General features: G+C 42.2%; 2 protein-coding genes across 3 annotated transcripts in view; one reads left to right on the top strand and one right to left on the bottom strand.

The window, feature by feature from the left end:
* ZWILCH (zwilch kinetochore protein) overlaps nt 1-18698 on the bottom strand; it is a 67748-nt gene that overhangs the window by 41980 nt on the left and 7070 nt on the right. Inside the window, exons 14-22 of one of the 2 annotated variants that reach the window (XR_010433851.1) lie at nt 18663-18691; nt 18096-18232; nt 17743-17838; nt 17548-17666; nt 16842-16939; nt 3723-3805; nt 2225-2288; nt 1562-1780; nt 820-1042 (exon numbers count right to left, since the gene is read on the bottom strand). Coding sequence is in view for 1 of the 2 variants with exons in the window: in XM_064669261.1 (XP_064525331.1) it covers nt 16848-16939; nt 17548-17666; nt 17743-17838; nt 18096-18232; nt 18663-18691 (473 nt within the window). In the remaining variant the exon portion in view is untranslated. Of the gene's footprint in view, nt 1-819; nt 1043-1561; nt 1781-2224; nt 2289-3722; nt 3806-16554; nt 16940-17547; nt 17667-17742; nt 17839-18095; nt 18233-18662; nt 18692-18698 lie in introns of those variants that run through there. The other variant, XM_064669261.1, reaches the window with a different exon arrangement.
* On the top strand, nt 6530-15477 carry LCTL (lactase like). The gene is made up of 13 exons (XM_064669262.1): nt 6530-6678; nt 7691-7851; nt 9294-9381; nt 9625-9734; nt 9998-10126; nt 10626-10721; nt 11431-11485; nt 11578-11739; nt 12337-12611; nt 12878-13004; nt 13446-13645; nt 14133-14196; nt 15354-15477. The coding sequence occupies exons 1-13, from the start codon at nt 6561-6563 to the stop codon at nt 15467-15469; spliced, it is 1701 nt and encodes a 566-aa protein (XP_064525332.1). The 5' UTR covers nt 6530-6560; the 3' UTR covers nt 15470-15477.

Genomic DNA, 18698 nt, shown 5'->3' with positions numbered 1-18698 from the left:
GGAAATTTTAACTTTTCCCTAGGAAACAAGGAGCCTGGCAGTTCTGAGGCTGTGTGAGGAAAGTCCTGCTCCTCCAGCCCAAGGAGAGCTGTCCTGGGGCTGCACAGAACCTTCTGCACTCCTTTGCTGCTCTTCTCCCCCTGTCCTGGCCAGGCCACTGAACCAGCATTAGGAGTTTATCCCTAAATCCCAGGTTTCCAGCTCACTGGTGCCCTGGGCAGCCCTTGTCACTGGCATTTTCCAAACCCTCTCCCAGATGAGGGGCTGAGGAAGCCAGGCCAGGCCAGGCTGGCACTGCCAGGCTGCCAGAGCAGGGCACTGCTGCCTCTCCCTGCAGCTCAGCTCCGAGCTCTGCAAGGCTCCCAGCTTTCCTCTCCAGCCTAAACCCCTAACCCTGGACAGAAGCAAAACCATTCTCAGTGTCTTTAGTCATTAAAGGCCTTTATCTGCCACTCCCAGACAATTTGTGCCTGTTTGGTGCATGAGACAGGAGTGGTGTCCTGCCTTCCAGGGCAGCACCACAGCTGAAATGCTCAAGGGTGTGTTTTAAACTGAATTTGAAGCACTGAATTGGAATGTTTCATAATCTAAGCTGACTGTCCATAGAAAGAACAATTGTATGATTTTAGTAATGACCTAATTCAATAATGAACTAATTCAACCCCTTCCAAAACAACTCAGGAACTCTTACTCATTATCAGCTCGGGGACCTTCATTAATTACCACTATTCTTCCTTGCTGCCTGTATTTATGTTATGGGTGCAGGGTAAAGATGGACTTGGAAAGGAAAGAGAACTGTGCCTTTTTGTTCCTACTCACAAACAGCGATGGGAAAACCTCCAAGAGCATTCTGGATGTTTTGAAGTTGTGTCAGGACACTTCATTTTCTCTCATTCCCAAGCTTCAGAAGCTTCCTCTTTGTGATTGCAAACAGATGATGGCAGAGCCTGCAATTAGGCCAATCCAAGGGAATTCCAATCAGGGGTAGCCTGCAGCAGCTTGCTGGGCTCCCATCAAATGCAGGCCCACCCTTAGCATGGAGCTGTCAGCAGGAAAAGAGAAATTCAAATTGATTCTTAGAAGCAAACTCTTGTGACCTTCCTCACAGCACCCAGGGCTTTGTAACATCTGTCATTTATTATTGGGATTTTCAAGCAAAAACTGAGCCTGGGCATTCAAATTCCAAGATGCAACATAAAGTCTCAGGAGTTTTGACCATTTGGGAGTTCCCCAAAAGGGGGAAGTTTCTGCTCCTCTCTGCATACAGCAAGAAACTTTATTAAGAATAAACAATTTAGGAGCTTGTTTGGAAATGACACCTTCAAAATGGGAGCTTTTAGGACAACTAGAATAGATCTCAGATTTACCCTGTCTTTGCCAATCTTTATGATATTTCTTTGCAAAACAAGAGATGGCAGATTCTCAAACAGTTTCATTTTTCCAAAAATTCCCCCAGTAAAAGCAGTGAGAACAGTTCCTCAGTGAGCTCCATGGGCACAAAACAGGAGAGCACAGGAGTGTAGGAGCTGCTAAGGAAATATGGGGTAAGTTTTAGAGTTACCCATCTCCAGCTCATCTCAGGGATCTCAGGGATCACAAGCTCAGGATTCAAACACAAGATCTTCCACACTCTGGAGGTTTTCTTCCCATGGAGACTGGCTTCAGAAGCTGCCCACAGAATTCCCAGGATACAAGACTGGTGTTCCCACAGTGGGAGGCCAGCAGAGGTGGGCACCAAGGCAGCCTCATTTCACTTACTCCCAAAATTTCCTGTTTTTCTCTGAAAAGCAAGACCAGTCGAGCTTTAGACAAAAAACTTTCCAAAACCAGCCAAGGAAACGCAAGGAAAGTCATTTTGTAACACAGAAAAATCCAAGCACAGTTATACAAGTGTTCTTGTTCCAAGAACAATTGTAAGTGGGTTTTGTTTTGATTTTGAAAACCCTCCAATATCTCAGTGTAGTTGCATTAGACCACACACTGGAAAAATTACGTGGTTTTCTGGTTGCTGTATAATAAGAAAGGATGTTTCTCTCTGAGACAGAAAAGGCCTATTCAAGGTTGGGAAGGGAGTGTAGTTTGGAAGAATGAAGAATCAGGAAGCTGGGGAGATAGGTCATAATTGTGTGAGGATGATTTGGTCTGGTTGTCTGAACAGCTGCCAGGGAATTAGGAGAGACAGCCTCTACTTTGGAAGGGCTGAAAGGAAAAAAACAATAAATACCAGTTTTAGGGTATCTTCTGTTAGGGGTGACCCAGGCCTGGTGTACATCTGGAGATAAGAGGTTCTGCAACACAAAAATAGAAAATTAAGTGGGAAAATAAATAGCAATTTGTTTCAGGTAGTGGGGTGTGTGCCAAAGCTTTTGTGATATGGTCACACAGTATTCCACAGCAGGAGAATCCATAAATACCTACATATTTAGGGATGAAGATCCACTCCAGGCTGTGGACAAGTGAACAGCAGATAAAACATCCCCAGAGTCAGTGGTGACTCTCCCCTGACTTCACACCCACACAGTGAGCCCCTTGCATAACCCACTTCCCAGGTTATTTTACTGGGAAAATCTGGATGGAATCCACCAAGTACATTTTTTTTTAAGTTCTTTTTACCAGTAAAACACAATAAAAGATTTTACAGCCTTGATGTGTTTCTGGCACGTTTTAAAAACTGCTGCTAATAAAACTTTTCCAAGAGGAAAAAATGACCAAGTTGTCACAATGTAAATATCTCATGGGGTTGTTTATGCAGAAAACTGGGAAACAACATCACAGGAAAAGATTGTGTCAAGAGAAAGCCTTAATCACCACAACTCTGGCATGGCACAGCACTGCAGTGACTCTGCTTTGCTGCCCTACCCAGTTCTGCAGGAGATAAAACGTGACAAATGACAAATAAGTGCTTAAAAACGTGCCTTGGGCACCAAACTCCCCTGCAGGCTGACCCACCTGTCCAATCCTGCCCCTCCTGTGCATCATAAATCACAAGGGATATTCCAGAGTGGATTTTCAGTGCTTGAAAATGGTCCCACCCAACGAGCAGGAAGGCAAACAAGTGTAGAGAGCCCTGCTCCTGACAACATTCCCACTCTAATTTCCATGCGTTTTTTCACTTCGGAGATCAGAGGCTCCACATGAACTAAAAAGTTGTTGCTTGTTTTATCAGGCAACGTTTTGACGTTAATACTTTATCACTGAATTGGCCACGAGAGGGCACCGGTTCTGCTCGAAAATAAAAGACCAAAAAAAAAAGACAAACTCGATGAGCTAAATAAATAAACGGGGGGGTTGTTTACAAACTGTCCAGCTGCAAAAGCACAGGAGAGCGGGTTCCGCGGCAGGAGCCACCCACCCCCAGTGTGCAGCAGCTCCCGGGGAGCACAGCAGGGAGGAGAACATCACCCACCCCGGGCTGGAGCTGCTCCTGCTGCCCCTGCGAGACTCCCCTGGCTCCCAGCCTCCCTTTCCTCAGGGGGGCTGTGGGAAAGGCTCCCACTCCTGGTTGTATCAGTGTTGTCCAGAGCCTCCCTCTGCCCTTTCCTGCAGTTCCCTTCCCTGCTGCTCTTGGGAGGCTCTTCCCCTTCTCCCTCAGCACAGGAAGGTTTTCCACACCTGACAGAAATGTCTGAAAACACTGTTTTCGGCCCAGCAATGGGTTACATCTCGTTTCATGGCCTTTTAAATGCACATTATTCACAAGAGGGGACTGAAAGGGAACTCACAGAACTAAAAGAATGAAGAGCTTGAGCTGAACCTCCAGACTGGAGAGCTGGTTTTTCCACAGACATCACCCTAAAGAATTCCTCTAGAAACAAGAGAAAAGAAAAAGGATATCATTTTCCAAGCCTGCATCCTGATTCAAAATGATCCATGTAAAGACAAAGCCCTTGGTCTGACAAAACCTGTCAGTGAGATCTCCCTGGGAAACACCATTTGGGACACAGACATTTGCACCAAGAGAAAAATCATGGAATCACAGAATCCTGGAATGGTTTGGGCTGGAAGGGACCTGAAAGATAATCCCATTCCACCCCCTGCCATGGGCAGGGACACCTTCCACTATCCCAGGTTGCTCCAAGCCCCGTCCAACCTGGCCTTGGACACTTCCAGGGATCCAGGGGCAGCCACAGCTTCTCTGGGCAACCTGTGCCAGGGCCTCCCCACCCTCACAGGGAAGAATTCCTTCCCAATATCTCACCTAAATTTCCCCTCTATAAGTTTGAACCCTTCACTCCTTGTCCCATCACTACGATTCCTGATGGCAAATGCCTCCCAGCACCGTGGATGTTTGGAGATGGAAATGTCTACCAACCCTGTTCAGGAGCCAGTGCAGCTGGGTGGGAATGTATAGATCCCTGCAAAGCTGATTTTGCTCACACAGGAAAATCCCTCCCTGCTAACAGATTCCTATGGTTAAGCTAAAGCTTGTCCTGCACATTTGACTGTGGATACAAAAGGATTGTTCTTTTTTGTTTTGCCTCCAAGTGAACAAAATGCTGGTTTCGACTAGATGTTTCTCCCGAGTTTTTGTGGCAGCTGGATCCATTCCATGCAATTCCTGTGGGAAAGTCAGTTTATTCTGAATGCCCTGGCAAGTTTGTGGCAGTCCAGAGGAATCGCCCAGTTAGGACACATCTGTTGTGAAGAACACCAGGTAAGGCAGGAATGGGGGGAAATGAAAATAACTCCATTTATAATCAGGGCAGGAGGTTCTGGAGCTGCCAGAGAACACGAGGGTCAAAAGGGTTTTTCCAGGGCCAGCTTTACAGTCTGAACTTATTGAACCTTTTTGCAGTGTTTGAATAGCTGTTTATTCTACTGTTTTGTAAAGGTACCTGCCAGAAAAACAGAGCAATGAATAGTTCCAAAATAGATGTATTGATTTGAAAAGTAATGGATTGAATATTCCACAAGGGACTGTCCATAGGACTGTTTTCTTCAGTGCAGGGGGTTGTAAAATCATAATGTGATTCTTGTGCTTGAGCAGTTCACGAGGTACTGAAATGATTTCTGATACTGCTACTAACAAGAAGAATAATCAGGCCAAAGAGTGAAAAAATATCCTGATTTTGATTCATTATCCTGAGCTCCAATTGAGCTCCCAGCTCCCCAAATACGAATCAGAGAGTTACAAATGTCTAAACCCATAATAAACCCCTAAAATATTCACAGAATCATTAGGGTGTTGATCACAGATTCTGTGAGTTACCCAAATGACAAATTAGGTCACCACAACTGCCTAAAACCAGAATAAACTCCCTCAAATGTTATTAAAGCCTCACTCTGACTTTAGAAGAGAATTATCAGCACCCCTGTAAAACCACCCAGTCCTTCTGCCCCGGGGTAAAGCCTCAGCTACAGAAACCACAGACAGACCCCCCAGAACACAATTTGTTTTCTCCTGCCTTCTTTCCATGTGACTGTTGGTCACTGCTGACAAAACACCAAGGGTAACACTAAATTTAAATGTACTGACTAGGCTGAAGAGCTGCACTGGACTGTCAACATCTAAACTAAAATCACATTTGCAGCCCTTTTATTCTAAATAAAAGTACTTCTAGAGTATTTAGAGCTGATGTTTTAAATGTTTGTAGTCTGCTTTTTTTTTTCTGTTGCAATCTAAATGTTCCCATTCAAAATGCAGAGGTGGAGATATTTTTAATCCGAGACTAAAGCCTTTGGTGCTGAAGTAGTTCCATTTTCCCAAGCCAGCTGTGCAGTTCCTGTGTTAACCAGGAGACATGGAATGATCATTAATAAACACAGAGGAACCAGAGGCCTCTGAGGTTGTACATTTACTCCATGTTCTGCAAAAGGGCTCCTTTGCCTTTTGGGTTTCACCAAACTTAGGTTTTTATTTTGGTCAGGAACCAACCTGCAAGCAGCACAGGCACTCCAATGCAAAACATGACTTTTTATAAGATATTTGTACTTTTTCTCAGTGAAACACATGAGAACTGTATCAATTGGGGGGGAAAACTGCTGCTCTACAAAGCCCTTCTGAAACTTTAACACAGTTAAACTACTGCTCCACCAAGAGCTTAATTTGATGTCACAGTAAAAATTGAAAATTGAGGCTGGGACTGGATAAAAGGGACATCACTAAGATAAAAGCTGCAATTAATTAAAGCTGCAATAATTGCAAGTGTTAATTTTCCTTTACAACTTGCCCAGGGTTTGCTGCCATCCCATTCAGGGGTAAGAGGCTGCAGCACAACCACCTCTCTCCTGGCAGTTTGCAGGGGTTTAGTTACTGACCCCAGTGGGAGAGTTTGAAACTCAGAACAACACAGAGACTTTCAGAATAAAGTAATCATGGCAAATAGGCAGGTCCTAGTGGTTATAATCAGGTGTTTCATTCTTCCCTGGTTTTCCTCACCCTGCCAGAAGCTGCATCTTCCACTTCACCCAAGTGCTGCTTTTGGCCTTTGCTGACATGGAACCTCCTGAGCATTAAAAACCAGCTTTTCCCTTGGATCCCCTCAGCTGTGGAGCAGCAGCTCCTGACAGTGCTCTTCCCTTGCCAGGTGGACCCTGCAGAGGAGCCCTGGCTGCTGAGGATGGGCACCCTGAGGGGCTGGGCTGTGCTGCTGCCGCTCCTGGGGCTGGGCACGGCCGAGGAATTCCCGTGGACCAAGAACAACCCCGGCTCCTTCTACTACGGCACTTTCCCGGCTGGTACTTCGGGTCCACCCTTGCCTGGGGGGTTCCAACGTCCCACATCCACCTGGGGCTTTGCACAAGGGACCAGAAAGGTTCTCCTTGTGCTTCCAGGGAAAGGGCAGAGACAAAACCACAGGGCAGAAACATCCTTGGGAACACCAGGATCCACAGAACCCTGCACTCCATAGCCACTTCAAACACTAAACACGTACTAAATGCTAATAGATTATTATTTCATATTCCTTCACTTATATTTCCCTTTTTCTAAGATGCACAGTACAACAAATCACACCTGAGAACTCCCCTCCTTTCTCATAAATAATCTAAAATTAATGAAATATTTTAAACTAAAAATACCCTTTGTTGTGATCCTTAAGTCACCCTGCAGCTGACTTAAGAAATAGGTGAAATAACTGTGCTGGGCTTGTTTCAAGCTGTTTATATTATTCAATCCACTCTTCAGTACTGATTTATGAACTTTATCCTTTCTTCAACATATATTTATATATACATTTCACTCAAGCAAAATCAGAACTAGAAGGACATCTGACTGCTTTTCATGCTCAAGTTTTTAAGTGGTTTCTGAAATGGATTCCTCGTGGTATTTTGTGTAATAATAGGAAAGTAATGCAGAATATTTCTATTTATTTTAGGTAATAGCTAGACTTGTGGTTGCTAAAACCACCACAAAAACCAGCAGGGAGAAATGATGTGAAAACCTCTATTTTTTTTTTTTTTTACAGTAAGACCTTTCTGCCATGCTACCAAAGCACTACCTCATCACTATAAAATAGATTTTATATATTTAACACATTTAAGAATGAGATTCCTTTCCAGTGCCTTAGAACACCTCCAGTTTACACCCCACATTCAGACAGTCCCTTTTTAGGCACTGATACATTTTCACATGGAAAACACTGGCCTTTTGTCAGGACTTTCACATTCAGTCCCTTTCTCCTGTTAAAATTTAGTACCAAGACCAGCTTAGGAGGAAAATGTTGGAGTAACTCCCTTGTTTTCCCTCCAGGTTTCCTCTGGGGTGTGGGAAGCTCTGCCTACCAGACTGAGGGGGCCTGGGACAAGGATGGGAAAGGACCAAGTATCTGGGATGCTTTTACCCACAGGAAAGGGAAAGTGTTCAGGAATGAAACGGGAGATTCAGCCTGTGATGGATACTACAGAGTCAAGGTACCCTTCCCTTCACCTCTGCAAACACCCTGAGCACCCATGCTCCTCATTTCCCACCTGGAAATAACAGCTTTAGTTGCTCTATAGGCTCCTTAAACTTGGGATGGTATTCTTAATTGCTTCTTAATCACTTCTTCTTTCCCAACACTCTCACTGAATCAATCACACCACTGCACTTCCCAAATATGTCTCCATTTGGCAGGATTTTGGTGTCATTCTAAATTGTGTAGAACTTCCAGATCCTTAGTTAGAACAATGAACACATTGGAGCTTTGAATAAAACTGACACTTTTTTCTGTGTGCTTGAGGTTTTCTATGTGTTTTTAAGAGGCTTTAAAATTCACTCTGAATGTTTCCCCTTTTTTGAATGGGTAACAAATAAATAATCAGTGCAGCTCTATTCACAATATGTTTCCAAGCTCAAAACTGTCAAAAACAATTTTCCAGTGATTGTCCTGGAGGAAAGACACATCCACAGCAAGAGGAATCCCAATGCCTGGGATAAGCCAGTATCACATAATTGGGATTCCAACTAATTTTAAGTTCTATTCCACTGAGGTTTCTCCCCATGGGAGAATCAGAGGTTGCAGCAAGAACTAAGAGAAAAGAAACTTTTTGTGCTTTACTCTGCTAAAATGGGGAAATGCAGGAGAGGTTTCATTTGGTCTCTCCAACCAGCAGCAGTTTGAAAGAACAGATTAATAAAAACCTTTACAGAGGCTGGGGCTGAGCCTCACTGGGCTGTGGCATCCGAAGAGATGGACGTGATGAGCACAGGACATTTTTCAGAGAGGATTTGGGCAGAAACAAAGTCATTTCAGCATTTACTCACCTCTCTGGGCTGAGATTTTGAGACACTTTCTAAAACTTACTCGTATGTGCCCAGTTACAGGGTCTTCTTTATATGAAAGCATTCTTTATTTGCTTTAATCATCAGAATTTGCATTGGCTCAAACACTATCAATTGCTAATTTCTTTTAATATTGCAGATGGATGATTTCTTACAATAAGAACATGTATTCATATGGAATTTAGGTTTTTTCCTAACTCCAGTGCAGGGCAATAAATGAAAGCCTGTGCAACCATGTTTTCAGCCTAAGCTGAAATGTTTGAGGCCAAGATTTACAGGCTTCTATTATTTTCTGACAAATTCTGACAGAAATATAATTGTGGTGCAAAATAACTTACATTTCAGTCCTGAGGGTCAAAACCTTCTGTTTCCACAGTTACACAAAACATTACAGGACTTCTTTGGAGTGTCCAAAAAAAAAAAAAAGAAAGGATACCAGTAGAACCAACCATCTCAAAATCAAAAATAACAGATGGAATCCCCTTTTGGGGAACTCCTCTGCAGATTTTCTGCATTCAGGATCAGTCAGGACAGATGAGTACCTGCAGTTGTTCTGCTCAGCCCTGGGATGTGTGGGATTTTCTTTCCCCAGGATGACATCCAGTTACTGAAGGAGCTCAGAGTGAATCACTACCTCTTGTCCATCTCGTGGCCTCGGATTATGCCCACGGGAATCAAAGGTAAGCACAACAATTTCCCTACATTCTCACCAGTATTTTTATCAGGAATTTTCCTCCTGAATAACCCACAGTTGTTTAAAATTACTGTTAAACAGGTTTCAGTTTCTTTGCAGGACAGAGTTTACCCATTACAGTGTTCCCATTGCTGAAATGGACAATTCCTTAGTCAAAATTTTTAGATTTCTATTCCTTCAGTTCTTTGAGAACCAACCCAGGGAATTCCTTGTCTGTGCTTTCCATCAGCTGAGCAGCTGAATGAGAAGGGAATCCAGTTCTACAATGACACAATTAACAGCCTCCTGGAAAACAATATTACCCCTATTGTGAGCCTCTACCACTGGGATCTTCCACAGGTAAGACAATATTTAGATTAGTGAAACATCAAAGATAAAGTATCAAATATAAAGTATTTCTAAGTTTAAGGACTAAAATTACTTTAGAAAATTAATGATATCTGCATGACTTTAAGTACTTTCAACTGTTTCCTATTCATTTCTATTTTATATGCATTGAAGTTATGAAAAATCTCCTTCTGAGCTACTGACATAAAGTCTTTGTTAACAAGCAGCTGAACTTTAAGTACCATTATTAATCCTTGGAATTCATATTCCCAAAGGTTCTCCAAGAAAAATATGGAGGCTGGCAGAATATAAGCATGATAAATTACTTTAATGATTATGCAAATCTGTGTTTTGAGAAGTTTGGTGATCGTGTGAAACACTGGATTACTTTCAGCAACCCTTGGGTAAGTTATCAGTGCTGTCCTTCCAAACCCTTCTGTTCCCAGAAATCCATGGAAGTGACACTAGAGGAAAGTAGGTTAGAAACTGGAGGGGGAGAAGGAAAGGGAGAGACTTAGAACATCAATCTTCACGGCCAAAAATCTCGGTGGGCAGAGCTTGCACAAAGGTTGAGTTTTAAGATAAAATTCCAGTGAAGTTTTAAAAAATCATCAGCTGGAGAGGAAAGAGGGACAGGAATCAGAGAGGGACAGAATCAGAGAGGGACAGAATCAGAGAGGCTCTTCCTGAATTCCATCAGGTCACTCCATGAACAGCAGTCACCAGCACCTTGTTCCCAACAAGCCACAGCACGTTATCAACCAGGCAGGGTGGGAGCAGATGGGAGCCAAGGGGAGGAAAAATGGGCTTGGAGAGGGACAGCCCAGGCAGGGGAGCACAGAATCCCAACCCATAGGATGGCAGCACATTCCTTGGAGAAGAACTAACTCTGTGTCTTTGCAGGCAGTTGCTGAGAATGGTTATGAGACAGGAGAACACGCCCCAGGACTGAAGCTCGGGGGGTGTGGAGCATACAAGGCTGCTCACCACATCATCAAAGTAACACTGAAATCATGCTTTAAATTATATGTTAATTAAGAATTTTAGCAAATTCTACTCTTTAAACAGAAATATAGTTTCATAGCAATGGAATTTCCAAGTAGGACATGGAAATTATCACCTGCCTTTAAACCACCAGTGAATATTCCAGTGTAGCCTAGAATTGTAGGTGCTTGATGGGACACTGTTGCATCAACTTCAATTTTCCTTATAATTTAAGTGCCTCATAGCAAGTTTCAATCTGGTTGAAAAGCAAATATCCAGGTTACTCCAGAAACAAGCAATAATATCCTGACCTGTTGAAATGAACTGGAATTCTGCAAAGTGACTTCAGGAAGGGAAGGAAGGCTACTGCTTGTTAAAATTAGTGTTCATCTGCCTGAATAAATTAGGCAAAGACATCCAAGGACTGGAGACATGGACAGAACACTCCAGTGACTGTATCTATACAGTAGATATATAGTTACTATGGATGCACAGTAATGTGTGTTACCTCCCTGGGGATCTCCTGGAGTTCAGGAAGGAATCTTGCATAAATGCTTTTTGACCTCTTACACGAAATGAAAGCTTCTGTGACACACCTAAAAGAAATTCTGTGATATTTTCAGACAGATCTTAGTGCAAAAACTGCTCTTCACCAGCTTTGCAATACTGCCCATGGCATAACAGGTTCAAACATGCAGGTGATTGATTGTGTTTTCATTCCCAGACTCACGCCAAGGTTTGGCACTCCTACAACAACACGTGGCGCAGGGAGCAGCAAGGTAAGCAGGAATCATCCTGGGATTGTCCTTGATAAATGTGAAGGGCTTAGAGATGATGCACAAACTGCAGAATTGTCCCTCTGTGTTTTAAGGGATGGTGGGAATCTCCCTGACCAGTGGCTGGGGGGAGCCTGTTGACCCCCACAGCCAGACAGACAGGGACGCCGCCGAGAGGTACATCCAGTTCCACCTGGGCTGGTTTGCAAACCCCATTTACAGAGGGGACTACCCAGAGGTCATGAAGAATTATGTGGGTAAGTCCCAGTGACCAACTAAAGATGAATAAATCCCACACACTTTGAGCACATTACAAGGGAATAGCTCCTGGCCAGTGTGTACTTTAGTCAGGGATGAGGGCACAGGTGAGACGTCGATGGCCCCCAGGGTGGACACGGCTCCTGAGCAGTTTGGGGACACACCAGAACACTTTAAATCACTGGTTTTCCATGTATTGCACCCAACTCACTTCTCCAAACTAAAAGGATGAAAGATTCTTTCATCTTAAAGAAGCAATCAAACCCAAGTGGCCTCTACCCTTACATCAAGCTCAGGAAAACCATAAGAATTCCTTCCCTGGGAGGGTGGGGAGGCCCTGGCACAGGTTGCCCAGAGAAGCTGTGGCTGCCCCTGGATCCCTGGAAGTGTCCAAGGCCAGGTTGGACGGGGCTTGGAGCAACCTGGGACAGTGGAAGGTGTCCCTGCCCATGGCAGGGGGTGGAATGGGATTATCTTTCAGGTCCCTTCCAACCCAAACCATTCCAGGATTTCACAGTTCTCTGATTTACTGCTGGTGAGGGAAAGCAAACAAATTTCCTGCCCCTCACAAGTGTTTCCTGTCATTATTCTGATAGGCAGGAAGAGTGCCCAGCAGGGCCTGGGGACATCCAGATTACCAACCTTCTCAGTGCAAGAGAAAACCTACATCAAAGGCACCTCAGATTTCCTGGGAATAGGTCATTTCACCACTCGTTATGTCCTGCAGAAGAACTTTCCCTTCCTCCAAGTGTCTGGTTACCACACTGACAGGGACTTGGCTGAACTGGTGGACCCCAACTGGCCAGCTCCGGGTCCTAAGTGGCTTTATTCTGTGCCCTGGGGGTTCAGAAGATTGCTCAACTTCATCAAGGTGAGGAGATCTTTAATTAAAAAGAGCCAACAAAATGCCTGGTTACACACAGGAGCTGCATTTACACTCTTAGATTTTCAACAGTTCCCCCCTATATATTTACCTTGTCACACTGGGAGGTTTCCTTTTAAAATAAAACCCAGAGTTAAATTCCTAGTTACCTTTTTCTTACTAAGTAAACCTAGAAAATTGCTTTTAGGGCATTTTTTTCTAGCTTTGGGTTGTCAAAATAAAGTTATTTTATGTAAACACCCCTTTGTTTGCAGACCCAGTATGGGAACCCCCTCATTTATGTGACAGAGAACGGGGTGTCTGAGGCAGCCCAGTGCACTGAGCTGTGTGATGAGGGCAGGATCCAGTACCTGAAGGGATACATCAATGAGATACTCAAAGGTAACTTAAAACAGCTTTTAGGGGTTGGACTTGTTGAGTGTTTTCACCTTCTGGTTATCTCTACTTGTCTTTTACATCGTAAAGAAATAAATATTTACGGGTGAAAGGAGATGATAAATTGTCAGCAAAATGACAATGGAAGCAAATCTACTGATGCTAATAAACATAATAACCTCCCTGAGATTTAATATTGCAACAGATCAGCAGTTTTTCCATGTTCAAAAAGGAGAAATTGTACTTAATTACCACATTCACAAAGCTCTGGGACCTCTAAGCTAAAGACAGCATTTTTAAAGACTCCAAATGACTTTTTACTTTGCTTTTTTCCTGTCCTCCTCCCCATCTCTTCCTGGTATAAACCCAAACACCTCCAGACTTAAATACAGAGTATTTGAAGTGCCACAAACACATTTCCCAGAATCTTTTGGTTTGTGTCTGCAGCTCTCAATGATGGAGTCAATGTCAAAGGTTACACTGCCTGGTCCCTGCTGGATAAATTCGAATGGAACAAAGGATTCTCTGAAAAATTTGGGCTTTACCACATTGACTTCAAAAACAAGAACAAGCCACGGTACCCAAAGGCATCTGCTGACTATTATAAAAAGATTATCAGTGCCAATGGATTCCCAAATCCAAGAGAGGTGATGTGAACTGCTGCTTTTATTCTTTTTTTCTTCAATACACGGGCAGATATCTCATAGGATTTCAGGAAGCTTGTCTGAATATGGTACATGAAGTGATGCTTTGGTTGTGTAAATTAGGGATGTGTTTCACAGACACTGAAAGTGGGAACAGCCTCGATTACTGTTTCCAAAAACTCTAATTGGAATTACTGAATCAGAAGTTAGCAGTGCCCTGTCAGATTTCTAGGTAGAAAATTACATATATTCCACATCATTTTGCAGCAAGGTAGTACACATCATGATGTGATTTGAAAAATCTTATTAAACAATTAACTTGGAGAAATATATTGCAACAAAACCCACACAGACACGAAGGAACTTGGAGAAAATCATTGAGATTTTGAGAGAATAAAGTAGTTTTGAGTCTATTATAGTGGACAGGTAGTAAGGGACAGAGAAGGGGCAGAATCTTGCACTGTAACAGAACTGCTGTCGACCTTCCCAGGTGGAAAACTGGTATAGGAAGGCCATGGACTCCTGCTCTTCCACACACCACCTCCTCGCTGCAGGTAAGGATGGGTCTGCTTTTGTCTTATAAAAGCACTTTATGGAACTGCCAGATTTTAAATTTCTCTGTGAACAGTCCTACTAACAAGGTCCTAAAAGGGATTTTCTCCCTGAAAGCACAAAAAGCCTCTAAAGAAAAATGTGTTTATTTAGTCTCTCCAACTAAAACCACTGTAGGGGAATGGATTAACTTGGGATCTTGGTGGAACACACGAACTGGGAGAGATCCTGCTTAAAACTGAGGTTAGGGATGACAGTGCTCTCCTGAAAATAAAAGTGCTAAATGCTTTTGCAAACACAAACCAACCCAGAGAGAAAATCTCTAAGTGTTTGATTTCTACACAAAGTGGAACTATAAAAGAAAAGGGCCAAGGCCTGGCCTAAGGTTAAGCCAAGTTTTACTCTGGTAACAAAGCAGCTGCTCAAGGACAGGGAACACAGGAGGCTCTGCAGCTTCCAGGGCCAGGCTCACCCAGCATTCCTGGGGTAATCCAGGCCCCTCCACAATTCCTGACTTACAACAATCAACCCCAGTGGGCTTCTGCAGCTTTTAAGAAAGATAAATTAGTATTATGGAGTCTTACAAGGAGGATGAGCTACATTCCACATGGCAGGAAAGGTCAGTCATCCCAAGTTTATCCTGCTCAGCCTCAGCTCCTGAGTTCCATGTTCTGTGGAATTAACTGGGTTTCCTGAGCTCTTCCAGGCTTTCCTGGGGGATAAAATTCTACCCTTTTAATAAAACCCTTTTGATTTTTCAAACAGCTACAGGACAATCACAAAAAGGGCCCAAGTGCCTCCCAAGGATTCCTCTTGGACAATTTTCTACCCTTTCTCCTTCAGGTGGAGGGAATAAAAATCAAAGGCACGATAAAATACTGTTAATACACTGAAACTGATTCCTAGCAAACATCATTTTTACAGCCCTTTGAGCCCTGAATGTCTTCCAAAAATTACCTCAGAAAGAAAAAAAAGGGGGAAAACTGTCATGGATTTGCTCCAGCTTTTGCAGATTGCTGAAATTTTGTTTGTTTTCTTTGCTGTTTATGCCAATGTCAACAATTTTATGCTCAAAAAAATCCTTAATTCATGCAAACTCTCTTTTAGTGCACTCCAAAGGAATAAATTTCTTACATATTCCTCATTTCTCAAATTCTAGATTCCCTGATTACTCACATGGAAATGGTGACAGAGATTGTTCTTCCTACAGTTTTCACACTCTGCATCCTCATCTGTATTGTCCTACTCATATTCTACCTTCGAAACCACACCTAAAATTCCACTTTCACTGGGCAAAAGGAATAAGATGCAGCTGGTTTGAGTGGTTCAAGTTCACCACAGATGCCTCTTTTTAAACCCCTGTAAAGAAACTTCACTTATCCACCTAAGCTTTTAGAGCTTTTTCTGCTCAATTCCCAAAATATCACTTTTTTTTTTAAATCAAAACCCAAAATACTTTCTCTTTCTACATCAACTTCTACTGATTTGATGTAGGAGATTTTACATTTGGTATTATTTGAGAAACTATCACAGATTTGTTCACCAGAAATACAGTTCAGATTAAAGTGATTCCAACCTTGACAGTACAAATTTCAAGGGATTAAAAGCTGCTTGCAAATTCTGATTTAGGGTCTTGTTCATCACTAGGCTTTTAATTACCATGTAATTGCTACTGGAAGAGAGACAGGCACCTAATTTTCAAATACAAAATTAAAGCTTTTCTTCAAAATATTAAACAGATATTTATTAAGATGTAATATTAGGAAAGGGGTAAGAAATAAGATTTACTGAGGGGAAACCAAAAATGATTGAAATTTAGTTTTTAAAGGCATGAATACTGGAGTTTTGCTTATTCTTACTTATCCATAGTTAAGTTTCTTTCTGCAGAATGTTTCTGTTTCAAATTATTTAGTCAGCATAAACTGTGGAATTTTTAAAATCAGACTATACACAATCTAACCAACCTAACACCTGCAACTGCCAACCCAACAGATTTAAGTGATTAAGCCCAGCCAATCATACTGATTTTCTTCTCAAAAATTATGCAAAACATTCAAGACAACACTGCTAAAATAACTCACTTCACATTGAAGGAAAGAAAAAATCATTTGAAGAGGAGAGGGAAGCATATCCAAGAACACCCCCAAATATAAACACTCCAAAATATCAACACAGGGACAAAGAAAACCAGATTGTCAGAAGATCTCAGGCCCCTGGATGAACAGCTTTCCAAACCTGTGAGGATGATGAAGAATCACTTGATGTGAGGAAAACATGACATTATTGCTTGGTTTGTTGGTTAAGATAATGGACCCTTTGAACAGTGTCTGATTGCACTTTTAATGAACAGAAATAAAAGATGAAACCCCAAAGTGCAAAACTTTATTGAATGCTTGTAAATATAAGAACAACAAAAAAAACCCCCTATATTTTCAAAATATTTATACTGTACAGGCTTAAATGCACAATATTTACAAACAAAATAAGTGCCTACAGATGAATTGTGGCTGTGCAGGTCCCACTTAAGCACATTAAAGCCAAAAAGTCAGTGAGAGGAGCTGTTCTTTAGATCAGTGTTCCTAAATAATCTGGTGGGACACAGAAGACCCTGAACTTTGCCTTTACTGTACCTTTCCTGCAGACTAACCTGGATTTATGTGAAATGCACCTGACTGCACTTGGTCACTGTGATAAAATACAGCCTTTCTTCAGGGCTCCCATTCACTGTGGAGTCAGAGAAGAGACCTGGGAGGACAAAGGGGAAGGTTGGGATCAGTCACAGTTCTTGGAAATGGCAGGATCAGCTCATGGAGCAGCTTCCAAACTGCTTCCCAAACTTCAGTCTCACCGAAGGACTTCGTGCCAAAAATCAGCACCGACAGGAGAGTTTTACCAAATCAGCACATTCTGTCAAACCTCACCCCAAAAAAGCAAATTATTTCTTTTCACTTGTTCTACATTTGATTGCAGTAAGGAATGGCTGCTTAGCACCTGCTCTCCTCCCTGACTCCAGACCATTCCTAACAGGAAAATTTCTCTTCAAAACCATTCTGATACACTGGCAAAGATTTTAGAAATAAGTTGCAAGATTTTCTGGATAACACTTAATCATATTTGGAACTGTGTTGTCATTTCAACTCTAAAAACACAACTCAGAAAGTCACCACTTTCTAAAAATATTCAATTCTGTAAATACCATTCCATTCTTTTATTAAAAGGCAGAACATCATTTTGTTTGGATGAAAAGTAAATGTAAGTACAAAAAACTTCAGACCCACTGAGCTCAGTATAAAAACTGAATTTGTTTGAAGGGTGTCCCCTCATTACTTTGTTTCATCCCAACCATTCCTCACCTGAATTGTTTGATGCCACATGTTCCACAGGAGGATTAGCACTGAGTTGCCACATTGTTTTCACCTCCTTTGCTCCGTGCCCACTGCTTATCTCCACCTTCCATAACTCAGGGTGTTCACTGAGAGAATAAAAAAAGCCATCAAAACTCAGTCCCATCTGAATTTGAATGCTGCAAACACTGAGGTTTCTCTTACTTTTGGTAGAATTTCTTCACAAGAGCTGGTCTGATGGGCAGCTGAAACACATGTTTCTCGTTGAGAGGGTTTTCCTTGTAATACTTCATGCAAATCCTACAGTATATATCAACCAGTTAATTTCTTTGGAGAAATGCTTGTGCAAAATTAGCTATACTCCCAACATTTCATTATATCCCTTAGTTTTCAATTTTAGTCCCAAAGCAACATTTAGCAGCAAGATCCAGCTGCTCCTCCTGCAGTCTCACAACCACCATTAAGGAGAGCTGGTTTTTTTAAGTGTTTCTTTAAAACTGTCAAAGAAATCCTATTTTATTGTCATTTAAAGAGCAAGAAGTAAAAATGCAAGTTACTGAGTCAAAGGGAAGAGGTTCTCATGTCTGAACTGGAGTAAGACTCTGCAGTTGACCATTATTTCCAGCATATGGTGGAGCTTTTGAACACGATGAACTTGTTCCTGTAGATCCACTGATGTGGAAGTGAAGTAATCCTGGAAGAGCAAAGAGCTTCTGCTCTTACCTGAGCACTGAATTTCTACAGACAAACAGCACATCCTCAGTAAACTAAAATAATCCTCCTGCTTCTTTTGAAAAGCCAAAATTTTAAGAGAGGCCAACAGACTCAGAACAAAGTTCCATCAAAGTGTGAATGAAGGTTCATTGCCCTGACAGCGACTTCTCTCAGATACCAAACCAATTATATATAATTTATCATATAGAGAGATAATATAATATATATTATGTATTATATTAAACAAAACAATGACATTCCTGCAGTTTGTTGTTCCAGCCTCATGATCTGCAATTCAGTTTCTCAGCTGATAAGTATGACATGACTTTCACCCCCCCATCAGCTGAGCTTGTTTTACTTTATACTTTAAACTGCTTTCAGAGTTTCAAAATAAAAATAAAGCATCTCACCAAGTAGGTTAATGTTGCAAGTTCCTGACCTGTAAA

The sequence above is a fragment of the Pseudopipra pipra genome, chromosome 12 (assembly GCF_036250125.1).
Source record: "Pseudopipra pipra isolate bDixPip1 chromosome 12, bDixPip1.hap1, whole genome shotgun sequence".
Taxonomy (NCBI): domain Eukaryota; kingdom Metazoa; phylum Chordata; class Aves; order Passeriformes; family Pipridae; genus Pseudopipra; species Pseudopipra pipra.
The sequence above is the reverse complement of the archived record's forward strand: the minus strand, read 5'-3'. Positions and strand labels throughout refer to the sequence as shown.